Source organism: Ictalurus furcatus, chromosome 19 (assembly GCF_023375685.1).
Source record: "Ictalurus furcatus strain D&B chromosome 19, Billie_1.0, whole genome shotgun sequence".
NCBI classification, from domain to species: Eukaryota; Metazoa; Chordata; class Actinopteri; order Siluriformes; family Ictaluridae; genus Ictalurus; species Ictalurus furcatus.
In genome coordinates, this window is record NC_071273.1 from 18,245,143 (window position 1) to 18,269,276 (window position 24,134).

Consider the following 24,134-nt stretch of genomic DNA (forward strand, 5'->3'; position numbering starts at 1 on the left):
TACAGCACATCTGAATGGCTCAGTAAAGTATCTTTGGTTTGTTCAGCCTTAAGTTGCTTTCTTTTTTTTAGTTTGTTTCTTTTTAAGATCACTAGACTGCTTTTTTTCATACTTCATAAATGTCACTGTAAATGAAGTATAGGTCGCTGTAGACCTATACTGTGCCTTTGGCTGTGTGCCGTGTGCAACTCATTGTTCATTGATGTGAGGTGTTATTTACTCCAAATGTAAATGTAACACATAGATGTTTCGGTCCTTGATTTGTACCCTGGACTGACCCCTTGTGGTGTGTGATCTGGTTGCAGTGCCGAGAACAAAAGAAGATCCAAACATGCCCAGAAGAGCTTGAACCCTGAATGGAATCAAACTGTTATCTACAAGAATATCCACCTGGAACAGGTGAACTGTCCACTGTACTGCAGGATTGGAGGATTTATTTATTTATTTATTTTAAATAAACTTGAGATGAGTTACTCTTGGTAAAACTCAGTATACAGACCTAGCTTTCTAAAAAAAAAAAAAAAAAAAAAAAAAAGGTTATACTCTGAAATGTGTTACTCGTGCATTATAAATGCATTTCTGTCATTATATTACATCCATTATACATTATCATGATTAATATTAACATTTTTCATAAGGCAACATTTATTTAACATTCATTGACGGAGTCTCCAGTGTCAGTGCTTCGTAATGGTCAGTAATTCTTCTCCCATAGAACAGAGGATTTAGCATTTTGCGGCTTTTTTTTTTGTAACATGATAAGCTGCAGTTTCTTACGTTATTAACTTCAAGAAAGAGAAAGCTATTTATAACTACTTATCTATATAAACTATTATCTATAACTATTTATAGCTGTTAGAATGTATGTGATAACAGGGAATATCTTGTTTCATGCCTGTTCTATAACATTAAGTGTAACTATAAACAGATAACAAGCATAACATTTCACTAATGAATCATTTCAAAATTGTAATCATTGGCAAATCGCTGTAGTATAAGAAGAATATCACACTTTGTGACGTGCTGTTATAAGAAAATAATCCATAAATTGTAACAGTAACTGTAACCTGGATTATTTTCCCTATAACAGCATGATCCATTGTGTGTTATTCCTTACATAGTGCAAGCTCTGTATTATAACATACAGTAAAATACTGTACAAGACTGTGTTAGAATGTATTACACCATTAGTCTCTGTAATGGTCTTGCATTGTAAATATTACATACTGTATGTTGTAACACACGTGTTAAATAATGTTAGTTAAGGGAACTGTATAAATGTATCCTAACTGTAAAGTGCTAGCAATACTTCCAATCCTTCCTCCTAAAATAAAATTACCTTAATAATGTTAAATGTGAATGTTTTTATGTACTTACTGTATAATAAGCTCCAGATTCAAAAATGTAAAAAGTGTAAAGAAGTTTAATCTGAGGAATTGAAGTGTTTCATATCTATCCAACGAATAAGGCCAACAAAAAAAAAAAGTCACAAGACACTAAAAGCTGACATTAATATGGAAGCAGTCACTTTTTGTGAGATTTCACAAATCTGCAGCCCACAAAATAGTGAGGTCTCAATTAGAAAAAAGCTCTTCAGAGAGAATTGCAGGCTTTGGTGTGAACAGGGACCAGATTCCAGGCTCCCAGAAGTGCTTTAGCTTAATTAAGAGCAAAAAGCTCCTTCAGTCTCCTCAGCTTTTGAAGGCAAATACTGACAGCCCTGACTGATGCAGTGCTGCTGGACTGCTGAGGCGAGGCAAAGCGGTATTAATTGAGAGACAACAGAAGGTAGAGAACTTCTGCAAGCACACCATCGGGATTTCCTAGCTGTAGTGCTAGTTGTGTTGTTAGTGATTGATACTTTTTATGTATTATTTATGTTTTATTGCCAGAAGTGTTCACAGGGTATCTGGTTGATGCTAAAGGTGTGCATCGGGACTGGGATCCAGTGGGATGTAACAAAAAGGTCCACAGTGAGCGGGAGGTTTTTTTATTTTTATTTTTATTTTCATGCGGGTATGAGCAAGCACGTGGTCAGATATAAAGCTTACCGAATAAAGAAAGAGCATTTTTTTATTAACATACATTTAGACTGTTCATTCATTCATCCTTAGTAACTGCCTGATCCAGGTCATTGTGCTTTAAATTAGCATATTAGTATCTTTATATTTTGCTTAGAACATATTGTGGGTAGGTACAAAGAAAAATATGCACGCAGGATTAAAAAAAGTCCCATTTACATGTCTAATTGAGAACCATTATGAACTTGTGTGATGTTGCTGAGGCTGAGGAACTGTCATAGCCAGATTTCACAGACCTTGCTGACAATGTTGGCATTTCTACCTCTGACGTTTTTTCCAGTGTTTTCTAGTGTTTCCTGGGGCATAGTGGATAGAGTTCAGGCCACCACACCCACTTGGGGTTTAAATTTGGCCACAGATATAGATAGCCTACAGATATAAATATATATATATATATATATATATATATATATATATATATATATATAATATATTTGGTGCACTAAACAGATACCGACTGTGGCGTTGTGTTACACCTCTACAAGTTTTATTATGTCATATGGCTCATATTTAAATTAATGAGATAAATGTGTTTGGTAAATAAAGCTGATGTTCTCTGTTCTGTGTGTGTATACATGTATTTAGCTGAGGAAGAAGACATTAGAGGTCAGTGTATGGGACTATGACAAGTGTTCCTCCAATGACTTCTTGGGAGAGGTGGGAAATCAGACATTTTATACACACAATCACACATTCACACAAGCTCAACCCAGCGCCATGTAACCAGGTTCTGTTGCATGCTGTAGGTGCTGATAGACCTGTCCAACACTGCTCAGCTGGATAACGTGCCACGCTGGCTGCCGCTGAAGGAGCAGTGTGAAGGAGAACACCATCGGCGCTCACACTCAGGCCAGGGACGCCAACACTCGGCCAAAGTTTCCAGCGGGCACTCACCCAAAACATCTGGGCACAGCAGTCAGGACTCACCTAAATCCTCTGTCATCAAGAGTCGCAGCCATGGCATCTTCCCTGATCCTGCCAAGGGTAAGTTCTGCTCGGTATTCATCTTTAACGCTGGATTCCCACTCTTTCCTTGCTGTCTTCCTTTTGTGTTCCTTTTCATCTTAACTACTTAGACTTGCACTCTCTATTTTGCTGTCCTTGCTATTCTTGTTCTTCTGTCCCTGTCCTCTGTCCCTCCATTCCTATTTCAAAGTGTCTCCAGCCTATATGACTCTTTCATTGTAGCTTTGGCTCCATACTCTTTCCATATGCACAGCAAATCCCCAGTGCTGAATTAAATATATAGCCAGTGACTTTAAAAGACACACCCTCAAAATATATGTCTGAATGCCAATGCAAGAGGTAGATCTTTGTGAATTGACAAGAAACTGACTGGCATTCTTGTCTTGATTGGTTGGATAGCGGTGATCCCCATCATTTGTTTTATATATATTTATATCGTTGAATTCTCGAATATGATTCGTCAGAAGGTGTTGATTAATTTTCTATAACAGAAGTCCTGGCTGCAAGTCAAATCATAAGTACTATTAATGTATATGTATATATTAATGCACTTATTAAATAAAATATTTAGTAATAACTTGCACTGGGACTTATCTGGTGAACTCTCCACAATAATCTAAGACTAATATTAAACTGATTTAAAAATGTGCTGTTATTTAACAATGAAAAACAGAGACCGGCGATCTGAGCAGATCATTTCTATTGACAGAATATTATTTTACTGACAAATTTCTGATCCCACATTTAAAAACTTGCAGTGTTTAAATAAGTCCCGTACACATGTGACATAAGTGCACATGAATGCTGTGGTGTAAATTCAACACTGTGGATTTTACTGTGCATGGGTTTAGCTCATAATACCACTACGCTCTCCAGCTCTCCATCTTAGCCTTCCCATACACGGTGCGACCAGGTTGGCCAAACAAAAAACACTCACTAATGTCACTGAATTTTAAGCATCGCGGTTAACCATATAAAATGAAACATCAATAAACAGTATTAAATAAATAAAACTTTCTAAAAAAAAATCAAAAATTCTTCAGGCAAGTTGAGGGAAGCAGAAAACAGGAAGCTCAGCATCATATTTTGGTTGTTTTAGATACACAGGTTCCCACTATTGAGAAATCTCACAGTAGTCCCAGCACGTCGAAGCCGTCTCCCTCAGAGGGCCAAGCCCGCTCCCATGGAACCCCGCGCTCTCACGGCAAAAGTGCCGCATCCCGGGCACACCCTGAAGACGCCATGGCAACAGCTGAAACTGCCAGTGAACAGCATCGCCTCCAACCAAGTAAACGACGCAAATAAAGCCCCCACAGCATGACTGCCTTCACACTCATCTGCTCTTCCTTCTGTTCCTTTTTTCTTTGCTACCCGTTTGTTTTTGTTGTTGTTTTTTTTTTTTTTTTTTTTTTTTTCTTTACTATATATATGTTATTTTTGGATTCTCTCTCCCTTGTTCTGGTCCCCATGTGGTCACAGTCTGTTCACCTCACCACTTCCTCTCCTGTATGTTCTGCCCTGTGTGTCGAAGACACTTCACTACTCGCGTACTGCACGCATTCACACTTGCACTAGAGCCAGTTCACTTAATAAATACATATTTAAAGCTATGGTGCTCATTTAGTGATCCATTTCATATTATAGAAGTGATTCTAAATAAAAATAATATCATATCAATAATATTAAAAATAAGTAACATCATCAACCCATCATCAATGGTGTATCTAAACTATAGCAATAACCAGTAATAACATAACTATTGTGTCCTTTAAAACTGAAGCACAAAATGAAATAAATAAATAACATAACATAATATAAATTAACTTAAGCACATCGATGCTCACTAGCTAGCAGGTGAACAAGTTGCATATTAAACGACTGCAGGATCACTGCCAGAGAATCTGACCCAATATGTCGAGTCCCCTGCATCCTGGTATCTTGGTATTTTGGGGGTGCCTGCATGAGCACAGCTGAATTCTGCAGTAGCTGATTGCTATCAGTAAAATAGCTGGGTTCAGCCATATTATTGTCCAATTAGGTTTAGCCACCGCTGCAACGGGACCCTGCTCGCCAGCACTAAGGGAGTTTTCTTGGCTGCCAACTGATCCCAGACTTCCGCTGACTCCTCCATTTTCCGATCCTTTCCTTTTCATTGTCCCAATGGGTCATGTCTCAAATGACCAAGCTTTTTCTGCTGTTCTTTGCACCAACAAATCGGCTGTGCATGAGGCCTCTGCCGTGCAACCACCCTGCCTACCCTCTCTATCTACTCTCATTGTGGCTACTGCCAGCCCACAATGTACCTCAGTGTATGCGCTGCGGCCCCTACCTGTTCCCCCAGCCAGGGAGGGCTCACACTGTGGCTGCATGTGACAATAAAGTAAAACGCTGGTGGTTTCCATGTTGTACAGAGTACATACTCTGAGACTCCATCTCGTTGCCCTTTCCCTAACTTCCCTTGAACCCTTCCTCGTCCCTTTTCCTCCAATGTTTTGGGTTTTTTACGTGACCTCACCCCCCAACCTTACCCAGCCCAAACTGGCTGCCTCTCCCTGAGGCAACAGAGGCACAGCGTAGCAGGTGTGCTCACCATACAGAGAGCCCTGCCCGACACGCCGGGCAATGAGATCACTGACGGCCGTCACCTGACCCTCCGAAAAGCCATGTCGGAAGAAAGGCCTCAGCGGGATAGAGGTGAGAGAGAGAGAGAGAAAGAGAGAGAGAGAGAGAGGATGCTGGATTACTAACGCACATCTACAGAGAGATGAAGAGGGCTAGACACTCTAGACACAGATAATTCATACAGCGAGACTCAGTCTTCTTCCACACTCCATCAACATGCTGCACTAAAACCAGATGAATACAAATTTATTAGCCAACACGTCAGCTAACTGTAGAGGTCATTTATGTTAGTCCCTGGTGTTAGTGAAGCACTTGGAGCCAGTGTTGAGGAGTGTGTTTAGAGAAGGCTGTATGCATGAATTATGTGTCAAAACCAAAATCATGCATTTCACTCCACACCATCACTCATCACTCAACAGCAAGGTACAACAGCTCTGTAAGACTTAATAGGGAAATTAAAATTCACATTTTCCCAATCAAGATTAACGACCATTAACCACAATTTAAATAGAATTAAACACATCATACCAGAATTAGCCTAATGCGATTATCCAGGCTACACACACAACTAGCGAATACACTTACTAATGAATGATTTCTTCTGTGTGTAAATGCTTCTGCTGCTGTTCTGTGCAATCTGATCTGCATTTCTATGTTCTTCAGAGTTTTATGTCAATAGATGATTTATTATATGCTGCTTACATGTAGTTTGTAGTGCATTATAAATGTGTGCATGTACACCACTGATAAAAGTGTGCTATTAGATGCTAAAGAATATATTGTAATATATAATACATTGTATGTGTTTTATAAAACGACACTGAAGATATAGCTTATAACTTAAGTGGCACAAAACTGATCAAAATTAAGATGTGCTGCTCTTTAACAAAGAAAAGCGCAATCATTGGACACTCAGACTCAGACAGTGATTATTTTCTTTTAACTGCAAGGCCCCTGTCTTGGCCTCTGGATATTAATAACACTGTAACATTATTCACAATGCTGTCTACAGCTGTCACGAACATTTGGACGCACATGCAGTTCTATTTATCGTTCTATACCCAGTTAAAAATTCTTTAAAACTTTCTTTGTACAAATGAATTGTGTAATAATCTTATTTTATAAGATTGAAAAACAATTTTAGCAGTGGTGTATATATGTGTGTGTGTGTGTGTGTGTGTGTGTGTGTGTGTGTGTGTGTGTGTGTGTGCACATGTCTGTGGCTGTTAGATTGCTAATACTGCATGCAGTATACAGTAATGGGCAAACGTACTGTAAACTTTTTTATATATTGTACTGCGTCAGTAGAAAAGAGTACATTTTAAATTTACAAACACTCATTTATCTAAATGTAACAGGGAACTTTTTGCATTTCATTTCAACTAAATGAGGGTGTACCTAATGTATTAATAATTTATGTGGTTTTTACTCTGTACTGCTCTTTATTTAGCAACTTTTCATTTCATTCGAAATCTTTGCACAGTACTGTAGTAGTCAGAAGCATGTGGACAGAGTGTGTGGTGGATCTTGGAGGCCATGCTTGTTTCCTGTTCTAAGCATGTTTTGAACTCCTAATGAAGTCTTTAGGCCAGTGGTAGTTCTCCATTCTGCAAGACAGGATAATAGTCTAACTTATATAGTACACTTTCGAAACAGCGTCCCGCAGCCATAGATCTGCTGATGCTCCTGTTACTGCAGCCTCATTGGATAGTGGTCTGAGTGGCAGCGCCTTCAGCCTATTGGAAGAAGAAGAAGAGACTAATGGAGTGGACAGCGCCATCTTCCAGGTTCCAAGATTGTACGTTCGCCAATTTTTTTTATTTTTTTTTTATTCTCATTTCAATTAAACAGTAGTGCCTAGAATATACTGTGAACATGACTAAATATACCATAGTTTTAGACAAAATGTTATGTGTGTGTTTAAACTGTGCTATTACTAATACTTAGGAGTTAACATTTTAATCAGATACTTTTAATATAATTTTTTATATCAAAATTATTTTCATCTTTGTCTTTTTTATGTAGCGGAAAGATTCCAAATGGCACTGACATTGTGAAGTCAATACATGGAGACACAGAGGGTAAGTGTGTTTGTGTGTGTTTGTGGGTGTGTTTAAACTGTAATAGGAGAACTGTGTCATAAGTAATATTTTGTACACTATATTGTGTCATAATGATTATTGTATAAATTCTAACTAATCTGTATCCAGGTTTCTGCACAGCTGCTTTGTGATCATGTCCATTCTTAAAAGCACAAATTAAATTAAATTAAATTTAATTTAATTTAATTTAATTACAAACATTTGCAGAATTTTGATTAAGTTTTTAAGAAGTTAGTCAGAATTACTGATTGTAGCATTCATTTATAGTCAAATCAAATACAGTATATTTTTATTTCAATAAAGTAAGCTTAAAGCAAAGTGAGACAGGCAGTGAATTATTGAATTATTTTATTGTAGTTAGTCAATAAAGTTAGGTATCACTTATAGAATAGTCTATAAACTGTCTGCAAACAATCTATAGTGGGTCAACAACCTGTCAGGCTAATTCTAAACATTATTTTGATGGTTTAGGTCATTGATGTTTACTTTGGGGGAGGGCATGGTGGCTTAATGGTTAGCATGTTTGCCTCGCACCACCAGGCTTGGGGGTTCGAATCCTGCCTCTGCCCTGTGTGTGCCTGCCCATGCTTCAGGGGTTTCCTCCAGGTACTCCGGTTTCCTCCCCCAGTCCAAAGACATGCGCTGTAGGCTGATTGGCATTTCCAAATTGTCCATAGTGTGTATGATTGTGCCCTGTGATGGGTTGGCACCCTGCCCAGGGTGTGCCCCGATTCTCAAGGTAGTCAAAGAAAAAACATAATAAATGGATGAGATGGAAACAAGTGCAAGGTAGAACAACAAAGGATGGCTCACTCTTTTCTGGTTCATCTTCTCTTTTTCTTTTTCTTTTTTAAAGACACAACAAGGTATGAATAGACAAACTAATTCAACTCAAAACAGGTGCACACATTAAGTAACAGACCAGGACAGGGGTCAAGTTAAGTTAAGTCAAGTGTCTTTATTGTCATTTCAACCAAATACAGCTGGTATGGTACACATTGAAATGAAACAACGTTCCTCCAGGACCACGGTGCTACATAAACCAACACACTAACCACGTGAGACGTCACAGAACTAAATAAGACCAACACCTTTCTACATAAAGTGCACGTGCAAACTTGTGCAAACAACACAGGACAGTACAGCAACCAAAACAATGGCATGTGATGAAACATAAACAAAGGCACATGGAGTAAAGAAGAATGAGTGCCAGTAGCACTCTGCATGCTGGGAAACGTATTGTGTACAAAGGCGGGGGGTGGGACAACGACGCTGCTGCTGGTTAGATGTTTTAATTGGTGGACTGTTTCTCAACTCAGCTGTGACACCTCAGATTTCTCTTTATAACAGTTTCTCAATCACTCTGCATGCTAGGTGTGGTCAACACTCACAAATAATAGCTTGGAAGCCTTTCCATCATGCACATGTGACTCTGAGAATGACTAAACATTTATTGCATGCCACTTGTATAATGTGTGTGTGTGTTTAGGTAAAACCCAGGTAATGGGGGAGATAAAGATCGCTCTGAAGAAGGAGATGAAGACTGAAGGAGAGAACCTGGTACTGGAGATCCTTCAATGCAGAAACATCACGTACAAATTTAAGACTCCTGACCACCTGCCAGGTATCGTGATTATGGTGATTAACAACGGGCAGATTGTTAAACGCACATTATTACAGCACTTGCATGGCAATCATTTCAACAAGAGTGAAGGAATCTACTTTCGGGTTTTGCACAAATGAAAAAAATATACAGTGAAATTTAAAACCTGAGATTATCCCATTCAAATAGATTGAAGGAATGTCTGTCTATACACAGCACAGGTGCACGCTCTCACTTATTCTCTCCTCATCCTTGCTTCCTTCTCTTTTTTCTCTATTCTCTATTTTTGCAATCTGTCATTATGTCTTTTTCCATTCCTCATTCTTCTTTTCTGCCTCTCTGACTTTCATTCTTTTCTGCAGTCACTTTTTCCCCACTTCAAATGCAATTCAATTTAGCTCATACTGATTTATAAGTATATTCACATACACGCACACAGACACACACACTGCTGCTGCTCCTCACTGCTGTTGTGTTTTTAAACAGACATGTACGTGAAACTCTACGTGGTAAATGTAGCCACTCAGAAGAGGATCATTAAGAAGAAAACTCGGGTGTGCCGTCACGACCGCGAGCCGTCCTTCAACGAAACTTTCCGTTTCTGCATGAACCCCACTGGACATTCCATTCAGGTGAAGTGTCAACAGCGTCATCACATTCATTATGTGCTAGAGAGACGAGCACAGTTATAGTGGCTTGATTGGCTGTGAGTCAGCAAATTAAGTTTCCACTCCAGGTACGGTGCTAATTTAAAGCACTTTAGGTCACCACAGGGCTTTTGTTACAACCAGCTGCTCTCAACCTCTTCTTTTTTTTTTTTTTTTTTTTTGTTCAGGTCAAAATGACCTATTTAAAATTATTACTGAGAAATTAAAGTCCAGGCTCAAATGATCTAAATATGAACGCTTATTTATATTCCAGAGATTATGTTCATTCGTATGAAACAAAGGGTGATTTTTAATGCTTTGCACTGAGGTTCCCTTTAGTTTATATTCATAAACCCTGAATTTCAGCTTTAATAAAACATAGGCAATGTTTAAAAAGTAAGAAGTATGTTAATACAAATATTAACATTCGTTTAAATGTTAAAGAAATACACCTGCATTGATTACTGCATATTCAATCCATGACTGGAAATACAGGGGAAAAATAATAGCGCATCATCGTACTCATCCTCCTATGTTGAGAATTCTGACTCTGTAAATGCTGGAACTGGCTTTTTTAGCCTCGGTTCTGAATTTCTTCCAGTTAACAACCAGAAATATGTTCCTTAAGATGATGGACATTGTGGATTCATTAATGCATGTGTTGAACTTTGTGACTTGTTTGGTTCATTAAAAAATGTATTAACAATGAATACAAAAGTCTGTTATGCTGTTAATGTTTCTCATTGTGCCTTGCACACCTATTCACCCTCCTTGAACCTTTCCACAATTTGTTGATCATGCTCTCTCTATATGGTGTAATAATCCTTAATACAGTACATTGGTTTGTTTGTATTACCTAACGTGTCCACTAATATCAGTTAAGGGAATTTTAATGTAAAGCACTACTCCTATACAGTATTGTTATTCTTGCTAAAGATTCAAATTAAGTTACTTAGGGTATTTTAAAATAAATGCCACAATTACTAATACAGAAATGCAAGGTGTACAATAGTTTTACTGACTGGTCCATCTGGACAAAACTTTCAAGTTAGAGGAGTGGGTGGCGCAACATTGATGACATCAGATCACAGTGGCCGGTCAATTGAAATGCAGTTCCAGGGATATGTTCTACCTACTTGGCTATTGATCATTATAATAGTGAACAAAACACAAGGGCTTTATCAGTACCCCTTATTTATTCTTTTTTTTTCATACAGCTCTTCCTGGTATCAAATGGGGGCAAGTTTGTGAAGAAGACTCTAATCGGTGAGGCCTACGTGTGGCTGGACAAAGTGGACCTGAGGAAGCGAGTGGTCAGCTGGCACAAGCTGCTGGCCACCACAGCTCAAATCCAATCCTAGAGGAAGCAGGACAGAGCACTGTAGTTTCACACACACACACACACACACACACACACACACACACACACACACTACAGGCTGAAGTAGAGACGTTAACACACTGAGAATCTTAATTCTATATGTTTGAGAGATTATTCTAACCTGCACTGGGGTGAGGTGGGGATCAGGGATCAGGAAGTGCGCTGCTTACGTAAGTGTGTCCTCGATTTACATTGACGCGCATGGGGTTAAAGGTTAGCCTTAAACAGGGAGATGAGCAAACCAGGATAAAGGGTTGTGTAAGTGTAGAGCTGATTTCCATACATCTGTACACACACACACACACACACACATACACACACACAAACACATACAAACATAGTCTGCCACAAGGCTCCCTCACCTGTCTCTATGTGCGTGTGTGTCTGTGTGTATGTGCGCACATATTTGTTTCAACATAAATAGTCACCAGGCCACAAAAGACAGGATGGAAATGAATATGTTATGTTAATTCTTCTTACATTGTATTTTTTTTGGACATCTCACTGCCAAGTTCAGGGTTTGGAGCACCACATATAGAGAAATTATGTATCAATAAACTCTAAGTATCAATCTTAGAAGGATTTAATTATGATTGTTTGCAGACGGTAGATGAAAACTATTATTATATTATTTTTGTATCATAGATTTAGAGTCATTATTAGAGTCACATTTATCACTTTGTTCTCTCTCTCAGATGTTATAATGTTTTGGAAGAAGAGATCATATTAGTGGATTTAAACTATATTTTGAAATATTTTATAGATATAAACAGCTGAAATCTGATTCACGTGGTGTTGTAGAAATACGTTTGTCTGGTATCTACTCATATTTACATAGAAATAGCACTGACGCTCTCGTCACATTCAGTCTGAATTTGGTTGAAGTAAACCACTCTTTTAGAAATGAACTGTTCTGTGGAGATTGGGTTGGTCTGGTTTTAAGTCTGAATTATCTACCAGAGAAAATTCTTTTGCTTCATTTTTGTCATAAACCGACATGGAGAATCAGCCAGATCGGCTCCTCTCTTCATTTCTATAGATGAATGTTGCCATAGGATGTTACAAACGTTCAGGTAAAACTTGTGAAGTCCAGCACTGTTCTCATAGATGTTTTTGCACTTTGTCTTTAGCATGGCTTGAATGTAATGTTCCATAGTGTAAGATTATTTAGACAAGGGCAGGCAAGCAATTTTCCCAGTCGAGTGTTGCCATGCCTGTTCCTGTTAACCCCATTTCCCTAAATAGTCACTTAATTAAAATTCCCCAGCTGAATATGGTGGTATCTTAAAACAAAGAGCTTAGGTATAATCTTTAGGTTTGTTGTTTTAAATGTCTAAGAAAAATAAATCCTCAAAACAGTCTTGCTAGGTGCTTTTAAGCCATACTTCTCAAAGTGGATTCAGTGAAGCATAGCAAGGGGTCTGAATTTATGTATGTGTATATATATATATATATATATATATATATATATATATATATATATATATATATATATATATATATATATATATATAATATAAACATTACAAATCACAACCCATCATTATAAACGTTAGATTAATTATTGATTGGGTTCTTATTGGGTTATTAGCCTGTTTGAATGGTCAGTTGAATTGAATGTGTTTAATCCAAACGTCAGTAACTTAAATACAGGTCTATACATAATAGTAATTTGAGTCTAACAATTATTTGAATTAATTGATTGAATCTTGCAACAATTATAATAAAAATGAGTTGTGAATAGAAAGTGCGGGAATAAAAAGCTCTCTGGATTGTAATAATCAAATGTATTATTGCTAAAAATATTATTCAACACGTTTAAATAATGAGCCTCATATTATATAGTTCATAAAATAAATCTGTACTGAAAGGGTCTGCTTGGCAAATGCTCACACAGGTCGAGTCAAGATAAGGACCGGATCTGTTTACTGGATATTAAGCAAGTTAAACTCAGTGTCTTTATTATTTTCCAAAACTATGTTGCCATACTCTGAATGCAGAAGTGTGCACTTACATAATGTGCCATGTGTACGGTATTTTGTTGTTTTTTTTCATACAACTTTCACAGTTTTGACTAGTGGATGCCATGGTCATTATAGTTATTAACCTGGATATATCAAAACCGGACTCATCATTTCATTTGGTACAGGAATACGAATATGAAGGCCTGGTTATGGGGAACTTTTAATCTGTGCCATACTTTGGCCATATCTACAGGATGTAAGCAATTCTATGCAACCTAAATGCATCTGGTATATCAACTATTTATGTGTCAGAGAAAGCATTATGAATAAGAACTCTTTTTTATATTTTTCTATGCTTTTATGTATGCTTTTTTTTGTTTTGTTAATTTTTTTATTTAATGCCTGATTACTCCAAATGTTACAGCATATGAGATTTATGTTATGTTATGCTGCACTAATATAAAAATAACACATCGAACCTTTCCATTCCATCCAAGAGCTAGTTTCCAAGAAAGATCGGCTGAACATACATAAACATAAATATCGACATGTTGTGTGGTGGGTGATGTACAATGTGTGTTTACAAAGGTCTCGTGAGTCCCTTTCACATTTCAACATGGTCATATCAACTAGCTGAGTTTATCACCCACGTCATGTATGAAATATTTTTATAACATTCATGTACAAATGTTATGCACCAACTGCTCCTGTGAACAATAGTCCATGCATATGTTTTCTCTATTCAAATATTAAGATTCATATCTAATCACGCTCCTGCTTTGAAGATTCAGTGCATGTTTTCCCCACTTCACCACTGACACAGTAAAAAAAGAGTATTTCTTATCCTGTAAATAAAACAAGCTTTCTTTTATACACATAGGACCTTTTGTTAATTTTCCAGTTCAGTACAAAGCATGTGTGAAAGCAAACAGCAGAGTGAGAGAGACCGTCTTGACACTCTTGAACACGTGCGCTAAGTGGAAGGATAATCTCCGCGCTTGCCTATGATCAACTCGACCCAACCTGCACAACAGACACAGAATTAAACTGTGTTCCGAAACTTGACCCTGTTCACGCTGGTAGTATCAGGACACCTGTGATGTACTCACTTTGGATGTTGCATGTTTTGTTGGTGATTTGTTCATACTATTTTTGTGTCCAGATTCTGCTCTACGATAAGAAAGACAACGCGACTGTGGGGGGAACATAACTGAAATTATTATCGAAAGATGTATGCTGACTGTACAAAGATATGCTTGTATAATCTGTCTGGTTTTCCACTCAATGTAAACTGAAAAACAAACAAACAAACAAACAAAAAAAAACTAATGTCATGGTTTTTGTGGTTGTACACAAACGGTATTGATAAATTATGCAAATTGTGCTGTACAAAAGGCTGTTGCCCTAAATAGACTAAATATTAAATAATATATGTAAAATTCTCACAGAGATTGAGTCTTATTTATGAAACATTTATTTGAATGACAATTGATTTTGTACCACACTACAAATAAACTAGAACACACAGACAGACAGACAGATAGATAGATAGATAGATAGATAGATAGATAGATATTATTATCAGATCTAACCAAATTGACCACATAGGATGCTTCTCATTACTTCTTTGTGCATCCTCATTTCCTTTCCTTGCATCTTAGCTCCACCCCCTCAGGATGTGAGAGAAGGATGTAAGGATGAGATGTGAGGAGAGAGGAACCGGAGCAAGTGGAAATTTTATATGTTCACTCTCTCAAGCGTCACTTCAAAGCGACGTCAATTAATGATGACTGTGCTCAGCTGGATGACCTCACTGCGCTTCAGGGATCTGCCGTTATGATGGACCGTTATGTTGGAGTTTGGTTAATAACAACATTCTTCATAAAGCTAAATGCGCTCACTGATAGTATGTGAAATGTCTGGGTTATTCAACAATGAATTAATGAACAATACATAATGTATCGCATATTTTGTGCAGCTTTGCATAACCAAACATGCAAGGATCAATCAATTACAATACTCATTGCAAGCATATTATTATGTAATTATATTTCACACAAAATTCCATCACATCATCAAAGGACTTTTTGTTGGAGATTGTGGGAGATTTATACGTGCGTCAGGTTTTTCGACAGGAAACACTTCCGCATAGGATACACCTGTGTATCCTCGATCCTAGTTCCTCTGGAAGCTTCCTCACTCCTCGTGGTGAAATTAGAGGATTGATATGTCCTTCAAGATGGTTGACGTCGATTGATATCCGAGTCGGACAGAGGAGCGAGGAAACAAGGGTGCTTTTTTTTTTTTTTTAAAACGAAAAAACAGTAGAGAAATACAAAGTCATACAAAGACCCTTGAATCTATAAAATCAAAATTCTGCATCTTATATCAAAAATCAATCATATATCTAATCCATCAAGTATCCTATTCAACAGCCGGGATGTCTTAACAGCTTTACGATTGTTCTGTACTGAAATTAGAGAGTCGTAATAAACCCTTTAAGTCAGTGGAAAATGCACACTTAGAATATAACTTGATTAAAAAGTGTTCTATGGATTTAGATTATGCTTCTAAACATTGATTATACATATAGATTACGCTTGTGAACTAATATTGATTATTAGATTACAGTTCTAAATATTGATTATACATATAGATTATGCTTAACTAATATTGATTATTAGATTATGATTATACATATAGATTACACTTGTGAACTAATATTGATTATTAGATCACGGTTCTAAGTAATAATTCTAAATGTTGGTTATAGCATACATATTGATTGTACTTTATTAACATATCCAAATGTTATTTACACATATTGATTACACTTTATCAATATATTCTATATAAACTTACTAATAAAATCATTACATGGATAATTTATATATTTATTATTTTAAAGTGAGTTTCCTTGACTTTATTAGGAATGACATATTTATATTTATGACCACAGATTCTGGAAGGAAAAAAAAAAGAAGAAGGATAATCCTGTTTCCACTTCACCTTTACCTTAGGTGAAAAGTTTATATTCTTTGGTTAAGACTTTTTGAATATAAAGGTTATTAAATTGTTTATGGAAACGAGGAAGCATCAGTTTGAGCACTGAGATGCGCCCATGGATCCGGTTATAATTCAGCCATGTTGGTTTACTCTGAAGAGGACATTTGCGGCCATTTTCACTCGTTGGTGATGACATTGCTGTTTGCTTCACACATGACAACAAAAATATTAAAAATCCAAGAAGCAAACTCATGTGACGTGTTTATATGAATTATAATAACGGCTACACGTTTGGAAAAATACTTTACTAAAATGGCTGACGAAAACATATATAAGCTCTTAATCAAACTGACTCAGGATGGACATCTGTGTAAGATTAAAAATCAAATAGAGGAAACGAGCGAAATTAAACAGTCCATGAATGCACATGTTGGGAAATCTGGAGACACTCTGTTGCATTATGCTGCCAGACATGGACATTTAGATATTGTGAAGTATTTTGTCGAGGATTTGAACGTGGACATCGAGCTGCACAATAATGATTACAAGCGAGCTTTACACGAAGCTTCTTCCATGTGTCACGAGCAGTGTGTTCGCTACCTTCTCGATAAAGGAGCAAAAATTGACTGTCTTAAGAAGGCAGACTGGTAAGTTGAACGTTATAGTAATCTTCTGAAGTTGTTTAAACCTGGTTTACATTGCTTTTCGTGTTGTAGGGTTGAGAATTGTAGCTCTTTTCAGTGAATCGGATCATTTGACTCAGCTCACCGATAAGAATCGACTCCCGATCAGCCATTTTCAAACTGTGCGAAATAAGCGGTATTTATGATCGTCATTGTTGTTTTTGGATTAACTATGGTTTAGATTTTGAAAAGAGATCACCATGGAAATTTCTGATTTAATTACACAAAAGAATAACGGCATTGTCAACAAAAACGGACGTGTCATTTCGAAGAGTGATTTGAAAACGACACAGCAGTATGTAGTGTGATATGTGGTAATCCAGAGATACCCGACATGCCCTTCGATAGCTCAGTTGGTAGAGCGGAGGACTGTAGAAGTTAAAGCTGATATCCTTAGGTCGCTGGTTCGAATCCGGCTCGAAGGAAGCAATGTTTTTTCACCAATATCATAGGGTTTTTTTTTCTTATACTGGCCATCACTAATAAAACCACCCAACATACTAAAATCCGTAATTAAATTACTGATAACGTCTTTGTAAATATATTTTCAACAACATCAACACCAATCGCATCTATATCCTAATTATATCACGGTGCTGTTGAATTGTCAAATCTGATTTGTTAAGGTGTTGATTAATTTTCTTTAACAGCAGCTCTGATAATAATGCTGCTGGAAATCACAGGTTTATATTAATGCATCTTATCTAAGTTATCTTTTCTATTATTCACAGCGAAAATCACTGGGACTTGTACGCTGGACACGTAATCTAGCCTAATAATAAACTGGTTAAAAACATGCTGTCGTTTAACAAAGAAAAATAATTGCTGGTAAAGAGATGCTTATTTAACATTTATGGAAGGAGTCAACTGTGTAATTGCTTTGTAACAGTCAGTAAGTTTTTCTTCACAGGAAAGTCTTCAGGACAGAGGACTCTACGTTTTGTGTTTACTCAGTATCATGACTTGCTTATTTTTTGTATTATTAAAAAGAGAACAAAAGAGACTTGTGAGGAAAGGACTGTTTATAGCTACTGTAACATAAGAGATAACCGAAACTTGTTTTGTCACCCTTCCACAACATTAGATGTAGCTAAAAACTGTTAAAAGTATAATGTGTCATTCTTTAATAAATAAAATTGTAATTGCTGCAAGTTATTATTAAAAAAAAAAAAAAAACAGGAATAAAACACTTTGAGACATGGAGTTATAAAATAATACATTTACACAAACTCAAACATCTGATTCAAAAAATAATAATAATTTCAGGACTCCTCTTATGATGGCCTGTACGCGCCGTAACCTTGAGGTGATCAGAGTGCTTCTGGACCATGGTGCTGACCCGACTCTGCAGAATAAAGATGGCTGGAACTCGTTTCACATTGCGTGTCGAGAGGGTGATCCAGCTGTGATAGAGCACCTTCTGCACATCAGGCCAGAAGTTTGGAGGACAGAGAGCAAGACACGCCGGACTCCTCTACATACTGCTGGTATTGCAGTGTCCACTCTAATTGAGAATTAAAGCATAGATTTGTACATCACAATGGCAAAAATTATCATTGTAGTAGTTCAGTAGACAACCCTGTGCTTATGATTTACAATATAATTAAATAAGTGGTTACAAGATACACGTGACACCATGGTAACTGACATAAACTTAAAGTCCGCATGAAATCAAAATTGAAGTTTTGTGGCATATAGTAATAATACGTTAGCCTTAAGATTATCTATATGCTAGTGTGCTCCAAAACAATGACAAAATTTGCATTTAGAAGACATATGCATTCAAAATTTACAGTCTCTTTTTACCACCAATATGGATCAACAATTTTCATGACATCATTCTGCAGTTCAGCTTCTCGTCAGATTTTCTGTCCAGTCAAATGCTTTCTAGAATCTGAAGTGTCCCGCCCTCGACGTTTTAAAAATCACCTTGCCGAAGTTGTCGTTGTTGAGTGAGAGAAATCATACCAGCAAGCATGGGTTATAAATGTGCTGGTGCTTGACCACACCCCTGCTGCCACAGTAACCTATACCTTGTCGACTTGGCATTTCAATCAGAATTGAAGAATGCATTCTTTATGTAAGCCAGTGCTTATTGGAATAAGACTTTATAAATGTTTATGTAGGTTTTTTTTAATGGCCATTTAAATAGGTGCCATGTAACCCTATGAACTATCATGATGAATGATTACTCTTAAGTAAAAGATTACTCTTCAGTATTTCCAGCTCTTTAGGCTCTTTAGGTTTTTATACAATAAGCTGGCTATGTTTCTTTGGCATGCTCCTTTTTTCACTACCATTCGCACTGTTTATTTAACATGATAAACATTGTTTTTTGCCCGATTTTAATTCACGACTTGTGTTATAGCTATGCATGGCTGTCTGGAAGTTGTCAAGATTCTTCTTGAGAGGTCAGTTACTGATATTGTATATTCTGTTTGAGATATATTAAAGGGATGGTTCACCCAAAAATGAAAATTCTGTCATCAGTTACTCACCCTTATGTCGTTTGAAACCCCTAAGACTTTCGTTCATCTTCGGAACACACATTTTAATGAAACCTGGGAGATTTCTGTCCCTCTGTTTACAATCCAAGTAACCAAAATTTTCAAGCTCCAAAAAGTTCATAAAGATATCGAAATAATAATGCATCTGACTCCAGGGGTTTAATCCCAATTTTATGAAGCGATACGGATGCTTTGTGTGCGCAAAAAAATACAATTAAGTCTTTATTCAAAATCATTCTCTACTTCTCTACTTCTTGCAAGCAGCGTCACACCACCCAGTTGTGGATTATTTTCCAGTAAGAGCACAAAGTTTTTAGGCCTCTTATTCCACAGCAATTTTCCAATTATTCACATTTTTTTTAACTGTAAAAGTATGACACATTGATCTTTTTTGTTTATAGTAACATTTAGTGTTGAGGAATGTCCGCAAAACTTAGTTCCTGTTATCACTTACGTTACAATGGCTATAAATAGTCATTCCCTCACCAGCCTCTCTTTTTTTCTCTCTTGAAGTTAATAAGATGAAATTGCTAAATTGTTATGTTACTGAGAAAATGCACAAAGTAAAATCCTCTGTCCTGAAGACTTTCCCATTTCAGAAACCGTAAAGTTACTAACACCAGCACTAAAACTAATCTGTACTCTCAGAACTGCTTTTACTTGTGTTGGATGATGTCAATTCTTGTGATTTATCCAAACTGTGAACAAACAACCGAATGTAACATACAGTTGAGTTTTGTATAGGCCCGGTAGGTTTGTATTTCCCTTTATTGTGTTAGAAAGCAGTAGTGAAAAACCCAACAGGATTCTTTTGTCTTATCCAGATGTGATTATAAGCCTGATGAGAAAGACAGCTGTGGCGTTACACCATTCATGGACGCTGTGAGAAACGGATATCTGGATGTAGCCAAGCTGCTGCTGGAGAAACACCAAGTAAAAGACAGTTTGACTGGTACATTTAGCTGAGCCTCAATTACTAAATAAAAATATAATTTATTAAGTGCGTGTGTGGTTGTTTTTTTTGTTGTTGTTTTTTTCAAAACAGGCCTGTCCAACCGCTGTGGATATTCTGGGAGCGCAGCCACTACACCAGGCTTCTGTAACAGCTCAAGAAGAGGCACTGCGTTTCCTCGTACACGAGCTTAGTGTTGACGTGAACGTGAGAGCCACAGCATTGGAGCTTACAGCTCTTCATTATGCTGCCAAGGTCAAGTCTTTTTTGAACAATTTATAAAATAACAGACAAATCTCCATATGAAATGTAAATCTCTACAATCTCTAATGGTAAGTGTTATAGTACAATGCTTTTGGAAAACTCACCCTCTGCTCTGGTGTATTTTTCAGGAAGGACACACGGACACCATAAAAACTCTGCTGCAGTTAGGTGCTGATCTTCATGCTAGGGATAAGAAAGGACGCTCAGGTAAGAAGGTTTCACACCTAAATGGTTTGGTGAAGTCAGCACCAGAGTTTGATCTTTTGTGACACTGAATCATTTCCATTCTGTTTGTTTGATTTCACATTTCATTGATTTTCAAGCACATTAAATTGTTTACAAGTGCTGGTGTACCTTGACTAATTTATTCGGCCTTTTCAATTATTAATAATAATTTCGGTTGCCGAACATTCGGTGCATCCCTAGTATTAGCCCATTATTTAACAAAGACGTTTAAGAAATTGTTTGTTTTTAATGGAATTTTACCTCTGTCACACAAATGTGTTTTCATTAGAGGAAATATAGAACATTATAGTTGGTAACTACAGTTAATAACATGTCAAAATTGCTAAAAGTTTAAGGTAAATCATTTCTGTGACTTTCTCCCTTAAATCTCTTATGGACTGTTAACATTTGTCTAGACCCATTTCTTTTGTTGATTAGGATGATAAAATATTTAAACCAGTTCTATGAAAAGAAATAAATGTATTTTGCTGTGTGGTTTTTGAGTACAGGAAGAGAAAGGTTTACATGCAATAAGACCGCAAAACTCTTCATGCACATTGTTTTCTGTGGTTGTACTGTTGCAAATATGTAAATCTATACGGGCTACCGTATATTCAAAAATTATCATCCATTCAGCCAATACTGGAAGTGAAACTAGCTTTACCATGGTAATAAAAGCACTTGGTATCTTTTATGTGCTCACCTTGGTGCAAACTGTGTTCCTACCACCAACAAGCTAAACAATGGTTTCCTTGGAAGAGGACTGAGATCACTGATTTTTGGAGGGTACTCAGGGTACTGCTGATTACTGAACAAATAACAGGAATCATAGCTGTTAATAATGGCATTACGTCATCTGGCCAAGCAGCATAGCCTGGTAAAAACTATGTTGGATCTCACAAGCTTTCATTTGGTATTGCCAAGTCAGATAAATTGACGATGGTTGCAAGGAAGGATTGTACACGGGCTAACATATGTATGTCTTAACTGTAAAAAAAAACAACAACTACAAACTGTTAAATGGTGGACGTTAAATCATTCTCTGTTCTATAATTCCCAGCGTTACACATGGCATGCATCGGCCAGCATGCGATCACAGCGAGGGCCCTGTTACAGCTCGGACTCACAGATACAGAGGACAGCACGGGCACTACGGCTAGACAGCATGCCAAGAAACCAGACATGACCAGAGTGTTCGAGATGCCTGAGGAGCCAGAGCCTTAACAAACAGCTATCCAGATAAATCATATTAAATTATAATACTAAAGCAGTTCTGTGCAAATGTGTTTGAAATAAACGCTGTTTGGTTTGTTAACTTCCTTCTTTGAAAATGACCTCCTATTTAAGTTTAGGGGTGAAGTAAAAAGCAGTGAGGTTTTAAAAAAAGTTCTCATACCCTGCCCCTGGGTCTAAGAAACACAGCAGAAGTTCTTTCAGAGGAAACCTTACAAAGAAACTGTTACTGGAGATAATGCAGAATAAAATATAGACATAGATACTATATATAACCCATATATTTGTTGTTTTCTCTGCACTTACACACTTGGTCCAACTAATCAAGTAAATAGCAGGCCATTTTCGTGAAACCACCGTAACGGGGTGCGACGAGGCTAAAGGCCCTATATGAACCAGTTAAAATTAATGCAGAATAGTAAATCTCCAAAACAAACTGAATGAGACACAGAAAACAGTACTGACAAGCTATTATAAAGCAAGGCCTGTAAAGCAAATTAGATCAGATTCTAAATACTAAAGAGGAATCTGGTGCATAAGCTAATTAGGTCTTATAGAACTTATCCTAGTATGACAGTAGATGGCATACTGTACATACTGTGCTTTGGCAGTAAAATACTCCATGCCACTCCATACATATCTCAGTACAATATTCATATATTTGAGACTAAAAATGAAGGTGTTAAGGCTTCAACAATGCACCTAAAGAACGTCCATCAATTAACTGGGGTCTTCTAAAAACTAATGTGAAAATGAAGTAGCAAATGTAAAGGAAGAAAATAAACATGATGGGATTTTCTGTTATATGAAAATAACCAACAAAAGGATGGTGTGAAGCTTCCTCATGTGACAACGTGTTATGAAATGTTTAATTTCACTTATTACACAGCAATTTGCCAAAAAAAAAATTTATTTATTAAAGAATGACATGACATATGTTTTATCCATTTATAATTGCATTTAATGCTGTGGAATATCAATGAAGCAAGTTAGTTCCTATTATCACATGCTTTATAGCAGCACCAATTTATATCTTTTTTTTTTCCCTTATGAAGCTAGTAAGATGAAAAATGCAGCTTGTCATTTTACCAAAGAACCATAAAGCCTGTGTCAGAAAACTTAAATTGACAGTTTTACCCATGACCGTTACAAAGCACTGATACTGGAGACTCCTTCCACGAATGTTCATTAAACATCTCCACATAGAAACAACTATTTGTTTTTAATCCGTATATGTGCAATGTCCACCAAACAAGTCCCTGTCTAAAATGTTGCTATAGAAATGATAAAGTATTGGAAAGAGTACATTAATGTAAACTTAAACGGCACTATTGTTAGAGCAGGTGTTATATAAAATTAATCAACACCTTCTGACCAATCAGAACTGAGAATACATCAGTGCTGTGTTTAATAATAATAATGATGATTGATAGTAATGTCCTTTCTCTCTCTGTTTTGGCACAAAAAAATCCTGTTTAGCCTTCTACTTTACCCTGTTGACTACTGTTTAAACTTTCTCACAGTACACTGCTGTTCCATTCCAATCATGGACTTAGCTGACATTTTCAATCAGTATAAACAAATGAATGATTTTATCGCCACAAGTCTGTTATAAGATTAGGCGTTTTAAAATGAAAACGATCCTCGTCCACACTGGCATTTTCACTGTGTTTCAGAAACGATCTCCATCCACACTACACGACTGAATACGCATGTCACATGACCATTCATGCACACTGGTTATAGGCATACAAGTGTAAACAGGAAGTGGGTTGCTAGTCCAAACCGGCATTCCATGTAGAGCTTACGCCGCTTGAAATGAGATTTGTTAGATTGCTCTAATCATAGCTCGCCTCTTGCGCGTGTAGTATTATATAGTTTATACATATATATATAGT

The 24,134-nt window shown here is 36.9% G+C and overlaps 2 protein-coding genes and 1 non-coding gene across 3 annotated transcripts in view; all 3 read left to right on the forward strand.

The window, feature by feature from the left end:
• The window catches only part of pcloa (piccolo presynaptic cytomatrix protein a), a 59,519-nt gene extending 47,674 nt beyond the window's left edge, over positions 1 to 11,845 (forward strand). The window contains exons 19-28 of the mRNA XM_053650218.1: positions 306 to 399; positions 2,667 to 2,738; positions 2,828 to 3,065; positions 4,147 to 4,335; positions 5,580 to 5,741; positions 7,326 to 7,467; positions 7,695 to 7,750; positions 9,261 to 9,395; positions 9,861 to 10,006; positions 11,239 to 11,845. Of these exons, the coding sequence (XP_053506193.1) occupies positions 306 to 399; positions 2,667 to 2,738; positions 2,828 to 3,065; positions 4,147 to 4,335; positions 5,580 to 5,741; positions 7,326 to 7,467; positions 7,695 to 7,750; positions 9,261 to 9,395; positions 9,861 to 10,006; positions 11,239 to 11,382 (1,378 nt within the window). The 3' untranslated portion in view covers positions 11,383 to 11,845. The remainder of the gene's footprint in view (positions 1 to 305; positions 400 to 2,666; positions 2,739 to 2,827; positions 3,066 to 4,146; positions 4,336 to 5,579; positions 5,742 to 7,325; positions 7,468 to 7,694; positions 7,751 to 9,260; positions 9,396 to 9,860; positions 10,007 to 11,238) is intronic.
• Positions 11,846 to 16,397: 4,552 nt separating this feature from the next.
• On the forward strand, positions 16,398 to 23,578 carry ankrd16 (ankyrin repeat domain 16). The gene is made up of 7 exons (XM_053650822.1): positions 16,398 to 17,019; positions 18,322 to 18,542; positions 19,424 to 19,466; positions 20,387 to 20,495; positions 20,608 to 20,769; positions 20,907 to 20,985; positions 22,064 to 23,578. Exons 1-7 carry the CDS (start codon positions 16,685 to 16,687, stop codon positions 22,225 to 22,227), a joined length of 1,113 nt encoding a protein of 370 aa, XP_053506797.1. The 5' UTR covers positions 16,398 to 16,684; the 3' UTR covers positions 22,228 to 23,578.
• Positions 17,394 to 17,480, forward strand: trnay-gua (transfer RNA tyrosine (anticodon GUA)). The gene is given in 2 exon segments: positions 17,394 to 17,430; positions 17,445 to 17,480. It is a non-coding gene; the product is annotated as a tRNA-Tyr (tRNA).
• Positions 23,579 to 24,134: the final 556 nt, after the last annotated feature.